At 36.8% G+C, this 9,199-nt stretch overlaps 1 protein-coding gene across 1 annotated transcript in view; it reads right to left on the bottom strand.

The window, feature by feature from the left end:
• The window catches only part of LOC147162899 (uncharacterized), a 10,491-nt gene extending 5,710 nt beyond the window's left edge, over nt 1-4,781 (bottom strand). Inside the window, exons 1-5 of the mRNA XM_086093920.1 lie at nt 2,944-4,781; nt 2,195-2,338; nt 1,941-2,103; nt 1,490-1,550; nt 355-420 (exon numbers count right to left, since the gene is read on the bottom strand). Coding sequence (XP_085950046.1) covers nt 355-420; nt 1,490-1,550; nt 1,941-1,975 — 162 coding nt within the window. The 5' untranslated portion in view covers nt 1,976-2,103; nt 2,195-2,338; nt 2,944-4,781. The remainder of the gene's footprint in view (nt 1-354; nt 421-1,489; nt 1,551-1,940; nt 2,104-2,194; nt 2,339-2,943) is intronic.
• Nucleotides 4,782-9,199: the final 4,418 nt, after the last annotated feature.

Raw genomic sequence — 9,199 nt, 5'->3', positions numbered from 1 at the left:
AGAGAAATCTTTATAATCCAAAGAAAGAAATACACGTTAATGCGGAAAAATAAGCATGCTTATTGTGATCTAGTCTTATACAAATAAGTTATTTTTTGTTAGTAATGCCCCTCAATACGGTTCTCTTGTATGGCGATGCGCAATTAAGGTAGTCTCTGATTGGTCAAAGTCAGACTAAAGTATACAATCCAATATTCATTTGTTGCATGTCTTTGCAATACACATATACTGTATACATACATACAGTATATGCATGAGCCATTCGTGCGACAAAATATTTTTTTATATATTGTGCTACGTCTTGCTTCTGAAAAATGTATTTCAACATCAACATTCAAAAACAAATCTAGTCACCTGGTCAACTTGGTCTGTGACAGCTACATCTTTAGCTATGTCTTCAGGTTGTGCTTCATTTGAAACCTGGTACACATGAAGAGAAAAATACATATAAAATTAAATTCTTAGTAACACGACTGTACCTGTGCATTTACACAGTTACAGTACATAAAGAACAATGAATAGGTTAAAGTATTGTGAATGCAAATACATTTTATTTGCTATTTGAAAAATAAATAATCCGTCAGCACTAGTGGTTTGTGTAAATTGGTGACGTCTATTTTTCACAATGAAACAATTAATAGAAAATACACAGTCCTCAGAGTGTCCATACCAGAGTATGAATTATGAGGACTGTATGTGTAACTCCAAACCCCTGAAAACTTATTTTACATTCGCAGTGTGTAAATACACTGTCCTCAGAGTGTCAGTTATTCACAACTACGACATTGTGAAGACTATGCACCTGTGAGGTCTGCACAGTATTGACAAAACATGCGACATGGGTGTTTTATACAGTGATGGAGATTATTTTGACATTGAACATGGACCTAATATATATATCTATATAATCTAATTAAAGAAATACACGTACGTGCAGAAAAATAATCATGCTCATTGTGATCTAGTCTTATCCAAATAAGTTATTTTTTGTTAGTAATGCTCCTCGATACAATTCTCTTGTATGGCGATGCGCAATTAATGTTGTCTCTGATTGGTCAAATTCAGACTCAAGTAGGGCCTGGCAATAAATCAAATTAATTGAATAAATTAAATTTAAATTGAATCGTTGAAAATTTGCTAAATCGTGAAATGTATTTTGTCTTCTGGATTATTAAAAGCTGTTGTTATGTTCTGTTACATCCAGATGTTATTGTGAGTTGTAATTTTGCACAAGTGGTGGCAGAATGCTGGATGGTTGGTTTAAAATACTTTTTATTTTATTTTTTGGCCATATCGCTTAGCCTCAGACTAAAGTATACAATTAATCCAATATTCATTTGTTGCACGTCTTTGCAATACACATATTGCATGAGTCATTCGTGCGGCAAGATATTTTCCACATATTGTGCAGCCCTAGTATCTCCACCCTCCACTAATGTCTTGCTTCGGAAAACTGATTTCAACAACATTCAAAAAGAAATCTAGTCACCTGGTCAACTTTGGCGCAGTCTGATAGCTGTGTCTTCATCAGGTTGTGCTTCAGTGGAAACCTGGGGCAGATGAATAGAAAAATACCAATACAATTAAATTCTTACTAAGACTAGACTGCTATAATATAATTTCATGTAATCATGAATGTGCGACCAGTAATTCTAGTATGTCACATGTATGACACAATATCCAAATGTCATAAGAAATCACGATATGATAATTAACATGATATTGTGAGGTTAGCGATACTCACGATAACTGTAAAAGTAAAATAAAAAAACAAGTCACAATATTGTAAAAAATGAAATAAAAAAATAAAAAAATTATATTGAGAAAAGAATGTACTTTTGCTTTTGAGTTTTAATTAATCTTTTATGTTTTGTCAAACCTTGCACGATATCCCCCCAAAAAAACAAAATTAAGTGTGACAACACACCATATAAACATACCATAGTGTTTTTCCATTGTAGCGAAATTCAAACATGAAAACCTTCCGGGCATCATGATACACTCTCAGCCTGTTTTCACGTTCCTGTTTGCTTAGAACTGCTCCTCGATATTCAGTAGGAAAGTCTCTCTTCTGAAAGGAGCAGGAACTGAACACTCCTCGACCTTACAAAGAAAAAAGGATACAACAGAAATATTTCATTATAACAATAATGAAAACTAGACCCATACTAAAGAATATTTTACCAATACTCACCTTTGAATTAATTAATATATTTTATGGTGAAGCCATTCTTGTCTTTACCTAAGGATGAAAAGTATGCTACCTCTTCTTTGGGTTTAACTTTTGCCCTCTGTGGCCTCATGACTGACATGTCTCACTGAAGATAATGATCTAAAGCTATAGAAAAAAATGAGTTTCAATCAGTTTGATAGGTAACTTGGTGCAGATGTCTTGAAGTTTATGGTATGGTAATTATGGTACACTGAAAGTCACAGTGTACCATAATAGCCTGTGCAGTGTGCAGTAAATGTGCCAACGAAAATAAAATACAGTGGATAGCACAGCTCTGCTAAATATTTGCATAAATTAAATGTAATGAACACTAACAGACTTTACTGAAATATTTCTATTGAAAGAACAAATTTAAGTAAACACAAATGCAGCAATTTACCAATACTTCATTTATACTGTACTGGTAATACTAAGCCATTGTATATTTTCACATCAAAAACCAGCCTGTTATTGCTTTCCTCTTAAAAATTGCAATTAGCATTCATCTTACTCAACAGACGGTTAGCTCTGCTATGCTAACCGTCGCTAACAGAAGCGTAGCAATTCTAAATAATTAGCTGCATCCATCATAATCAACAGATGGTTAGGTATGCTAACGTAAGCTTAGCTGCACTTACACTGGACTTGCATTATAAATCATTTTCGCGAAAGAGGGAGCAATGTACACAAGCGACCAACAACAACAGGAAAAATTCGAGCTTCAAACCTACCTCATTAGCACAGCTACACGCCATCACATCTCGTGAAGTAAATAGAGCCGGGGGCGGTTCTCTATCGGGGCTGCTAGATGACGTCACTTCCGTACTCAGGGCAATATAATAAATCCCGTTCAAATCAACAAATTGGTTCAGTCGTTGGATTATGAACTTTGTTGATAAGAGTGGCTATTGTTCTATGATTTACAGTGTCAATAAAAAAAAATAGATCACATTTAAAATGAACCCCAAAGGCTCATATATTAAATGAATTACCACAGACGAAAACAAAGGATATTATTGCTAGAATTATAGATCATTTTGTAATCATAAAATGTGATTTCAGTTTCAGTTTTTTAAAAAGGTTTTTTTTTTCATTAACGAAAATGTTTTTTTGCTTTAGTAAATAAAATAACCTTGCTGCTGTCATACAGTTGCTGTCCGAGGATGTTTTAGTACTATACTTTAGTAATGGATGCATGTGTTTTTTGGCAAAATTGTGAGCGAGCCCAATTCCTTGGCTGAGAAGCAACCCTGCAAATGAATGGTCACATGATGCTTTCCTTTTGGCATGAAGCAGGACTGATGGTAGCGCTCACCTTTTCTTCTCCAGACAAGCATTTTTCCGGATGCCCCAAACATTTGGAAAGGGGGTTAATCAGAGAAAATAACTTCAACTCTTTTTTTCTTATTTTGGTCTGTATTTATGGAATCCCCTTTTCACTGGTCACACCAGGCCATCCTCCAAAAGTCTTACTCCCTCACCATGGGTGTAGATGCACTCATACCTGCTTACTGCCATTCCTGAGCAAGCTCTACACTGGTGGTGATGTCCTTATCCCGCAGCTGAATCAACTTTGGGAGATAGTCCTGGCATTTGCTGGATTTTCTTGGGTGCCCTGAAGCCTTCTTCACTTAAAGTTTGTAAGGTCACTAAAGGAAATTACTTTAATTTTCATGGCAAATAGGGACTTTGCAATTCATCTAATCACTATAACATTCTGGAGTACATGCAAATTGCCATCATAAAAAAACAATAATAATAAGTCAGCACTGGAGATTTTTAGAAAATCAATGTCATTCTCAAAACATTTGGCCACTGGTGTACAGAAAGATGTTACATTGTAAAGGCAGGGTGGGATGTTAAATGATGAATCAATATACGGCACTGACAGTTTCTCTGTCTCTGCCTCCAGCTGTTCAAAGTGATGTGATAAACAGCTGTTAACCATTGTATATTTTCAAATAAACAACCACTGCAAGAATTAAATGCTGAAATATATAATTAAATGTCATAGTGTATTTCATTATTTAATTTATCTACTTAGGAATTGGTGGCTGCAAAAAAAAAAAAGGCTCTGCGTCTACAGACAAACATTCACAATACACAGCATTTTGAGAAAAAACGGAATTATGGGGACATGTGCGTAATTGTGGGGACAGGTGACGGTCAGCCAATCAAATGCTGTGAAATATACACTGGTGTGAATAATTCATGAAGTGGTGCATTACGAGGACCTTCCTACAGGGGGCGTCATCAAATACACAAAAATACACAAATTCATGTAATTATGGTTTACAAGGACATTGGCTAAAACTTTGGATTTAAGCCTTCTACAGCCCTAGAAGCACTTCTGCATTGAATGAATTATGAGGACATGGGCTGTGTCCTCATAATTCAAAATGTCCTCGCAGTGTTGCGTGTATTCAGGTGACATGTCCTCATAATACACAAAGGCAAACACACACACACACACACACACACACACACACACACACACACACACACACACACACACACACACACACACACACACACACACACACACACACACACACACACACACACACACACACACACACACACACACACACACTTGGGTCCAAAACCACTGCCAACCCTGACAAATAATGCATCAGATTTATTTAGCACTTCTCTAGATACTCAAAGACACTTTACAAGGGAATGGATACATTATTCAGGCCCTCACACATTCACACTGTGTTGGCGTTAAGCTACTTAAGTAGTCACAGCTGCCCTGGGGCAGGCTGACGGAAGCGTGGCTGCCAGCGTGTGCCTACGGACCCTCCGACCACCACCAAACATTCGCACCTTCCATACACCAGTGTGAGTAGCACTGGAGGCAATGTGTGTGAAGTGCCTTGCCCAAGGACACGACGCTACAGGACATGGGGAGAGCGGGGATCAAACAGCCGACCTTCTGGTTACTGAACGACCGTCTCTACACCCTGAGCTATGGCCGCTCTTGTATTAATCTTCTCTAATTCAGTCTGGCCTTTTTAAAATAAAGTATAATGGTAATAATAAAAAACAATTCTTAAAGAAAAGCAAAAAAAAAATGCACACATATTCCTTCGATTTTTAAGTACTCTGAAGCCACATGCTACATGCTAGTTATTGCGTAATACCATAAATGTTGTCGGTCAATCTTCTGCTGAGTTTGATCATGTGACATTCAAAAAGCTGAGCCGTGATTATCCCTGGGCAACTGTGATGCATCGACTGACGCAGGATTGCGTCTGTCGATCGGGTTCAGTACCGACGGTCCTTCTCGGATAGTAGTAGGAGGCACTCACCGAAGCATGGGTATCCGTCAATGACAGGCCGTTTTATTGCTGGTTATAATAATCAACTTAAGGGGTGAGGAACAAACTGACGGCCTTCTGCTTGGGACACAGCCAATCTACTCCCTGAGCCACACAACTCCTGCTGTGTGTTATATCACTCGTGTCAGCTGGAATCTTCCTAACTCCAAGAGACTTAAAAACGATGTTTTTGGTCCCTTGGATTTAAGGATTGATGGTGTGGCAGTCTCTCACGCAGAAGGTTGTGAGTTTGTTCCTCAACCCTTGAGTGACTTGTATTCGTTTATTTTTTTCCAATTCTTTATTTTACTCTCTTCCAAGTGTAAACATTGGTCCCACTCTAAATAGAGTCATATTTACTCTCCAAAATTTGCTTACCTGGAGGGTAAGCTATGGAGAAATAATTTGATGTGGTAGAACTATACTGACTGCAATTTTGCAGTCAACATGCCAATTTTGCCGATTTCAGTTTTAATCAGCATGAAAATCTAACAAATTTTTTCAATGCTGCTGGAATTTGTCCAATTTCACTTAATGGATCCAAAATATATTATTTTTCTCTGTGTCTCTTTTTCAATTCCTGCAAAAACAATGGCTTTTAGGTTAATTAAGAGGCCACAAATTAACACTATATTTAGACAAAATCATACTATTTATAATGTTGTTTTTATGGTGTGCTATTTTTGTAGTGTAAATATTTGCTCAGTAATGTTTTGAAAACTTAATATAATATAAGTTTCATCTTTTGGAAGTACTTCAAAACAAAACGTGCAGATTTTGTCTTTCAGGTGGCCACACATGATCATACTCAACAGATTTTTTTTTTTTTACTACGACCTCTAACCCCCCCTGAGATCTGCTGGCATTTCATTGGTGACCTCTACCTTGAGAGGCTATTGGGACAGTCAGGAAGGAGTGGGGGCAAAAAGCGGAGTGGGGGTGCGAGCAGTGACTTTGGAGGGGGAGATTAGATGATTGAGTTCACCTTTAATGACAGTGGAGATAGTCTTTCAGCAGGGGGGAAATGCCAGAGCTCAGCAGTTTGTTTTGTGTCACTTTAAGAGCTTCCTGTGTTAGGTTCAGGTTGCCTGGCTCTCTCATTGTCTCTCAGCCACAAAAGGCAGCACAGTGTCGGCTGATCGACAGAGCGCCTCGACCTGTCTCCTCCGCCACGGCGAACCGGACTGGCCTCACCTCATGGAATTTGCGTGGGGTGTGTCCCTCTGCGACATTAATCGCCAAGCGCACGTGTCCAACTTTCAAACGGCATTGTTGGATGGGGTTTCATCTTGTAATACATACATTTACCTATGTTCAAAAAAATTAACAATATTACCCCACAATGTAGAGCAGATTCTTATTTATTTATTTAACATTTCTGTCTTTTAAAATGTCTCTGCGGAAAACGAACAGCAATACTAATTGAGCAAATGTGGCACTTGCTGTATGTTGTTACCATGAAGGTGTGCAGTTTTTGTTCAGATCCAAGTTCAGATTGCCGGGACTTGGCAGGGCTCTATGCTCTCCTGTGGCCCATTCTACTTTTGCTATATTTATTTATTATGCTTGTTTATTTTTACATAATTACTCCAGTGACCATTCGTAAAGGAACAGTTCTGTTATAACAAGTTTGAATACTTTACAATAAGGTAACCTCTATGAAGGCTTATAAAGGGTTTACAAAGGTGTTATTAATTAGTTGAACACATTACAAAATCTTTCTAAGGAAATAACAGTGCAACGTCTAAGGTTGAATGAATTGGAATGGACGGATAATTTGTGCCAGGGTCAAATTGATGGAATTGTCATTGTTAATGGTCCTACAAATGCAAATTAAGTTGACAGTAAAAACAATAAAACTATTGACTTTGATAAAAACAATTTTATGTATTATTACTGCTTTGACAGCAAGCCTGGAATTCTGGTTTGTTTGTTTGTTTTGTTTGTTTGCTTATTTTCATTCACCTTTTTGTTGGGATTGGCGGAGCCTCCTGTCCACACCTGTTCTACAGGATCATCAGTAATGAATGAATGAATGATTTATTTTGGTTGTATACATGGTAGGATGGAACAATAATAGAGATATTGTGATATTAAAATTGCTACGATATTGTCGTCATCATGTTATGATATTAGTATTTTCATACTTAGTCTTCGTTCTAAAGATGTGTAGTTAAGATTTTGTTTTCTTGTTTATATCTGTAGTCATTTCTCGCTCCTGTTGTGGCCCTGATCATCAACTTGTGTTATTAATTCTTGCTTCATTGGCATAGATTTCCATTTGTTTATTGCTTATGTTGTATTCTCTTTTCTATTTATTTGTGAATCTCTGTATTGGGGTTGAATATTCAACATAGTCGCCCACAACAAGTTCTCTAACTTCATCACGTGAACTTAGTGGACTTACTGTGTTGCATATTCCTCTCTTCCAGTAGTGTTTTTTTGTGTGTGTGTGTTTTGTTGTCCTTTTGTTAGTTGCAAAAAAAAGCCAAAATAATTTTCAAGAAAAAGTCATCTTGCGATGTTTCACGTGGTTTCATTTAGTGATAGAGCGATAATTGGTGCCGATATTGGGCATTTTGACGAATATAGGTATCGGCCTTTTTTCAAAATCTGACGGCCGATAAAAGGTAAAGCTAAAACCATTTTAATCTCAGGGAACTATTTATTTAAATGATCAGTTAACTTTATAAGATATGCTGCTGACCCTGGGAACCTTCTGAACCTTTAGTTTTTGTTCAACATTAAAACAAAGAAATGTGTTTCCAGTTTCTATTGAACTTTTTACGATGTAGTGATAACTTTGGAAGCTCCCTTAACATTTTTTTAAGTAAGTATATTGTCTAAGATTAAAAAAAAAAAAGAAGGAAAAACTTCTACATTTTGAAAATTTTGAAAATTAGTTCGATAAGCATTAATGCTTAAAGACATTATAACAAAGTCAAGATTGGCATTTAAAGGGATACTTGACTCATTAAGCCATTTTTAGCAGTAAAAAGTTAAAAATTTTGTCTAGAATGAATTTGATAACATCATTATTTTTCATGTACAATTAATACCTTTAAAAACTATTTTTTTAAACACTTTTTTACACTGTCGACCGAAGATGACATCACCTGTGCTGAGGAAGTAGTTAAGTGCCAATCATGGCTCACCTGTTTTCTGGGGTTGGTCAGCAAACTGAGCCATGATTGGTCGTTACCTACTTCCTCAGCACAGGTGATGTCATCTTCAGCAAGTGGAAATTTTAGTTTTTAAAGGTATTAATTGTACATGAAAAATCGGACAAATTATTAACTTATTACTGCTGACTCGATGAGTCAAGTATTTCTTAATTTTTTTTTGACATTTTTTCCCACTTTTTAACGAAAATGAATATAGACTACAAATATCCGTTATCGGCCTCTTGACTACTAATAATCGGCATAGGTATCAGCCCTGAAAAAAAAACATTAGTCAAATTCTAGTTTCATATGACATCAAACTCTGGAGTTTGATGTGTATCTCCAGATTGGGCAACCTAAAAAAGGTGTTCAACATTCGTCGTTCTGTATATTGTTCTGATTGAAAAACTGAAGAATCACCTCAATGTCCTTCGGCCGTCCTTTCAAATACAACTGTAACACATTGACTTGGAGAAGGGTGCCACAACGAGAAGGTCTAG

Source organism: Leptonotus elevatus, chromosome 14 (assembly GCF_054856555.1).
Source record: "Leptonotus elevatus isolate MCC_2025b chromosome 14, RoL_Lele_1.0, whole genome shotgun sequence".
Taxonomy (NCBI): Eukaryota; Metazoa; Chordata; class Actinopteri; order Syngnathiformes; family Syngnathidae; genus Leptonotus; species Leptonotus elevatus.
This window is presented reverse-complemented; position numbering and strand designations above follow the sequence as displayed.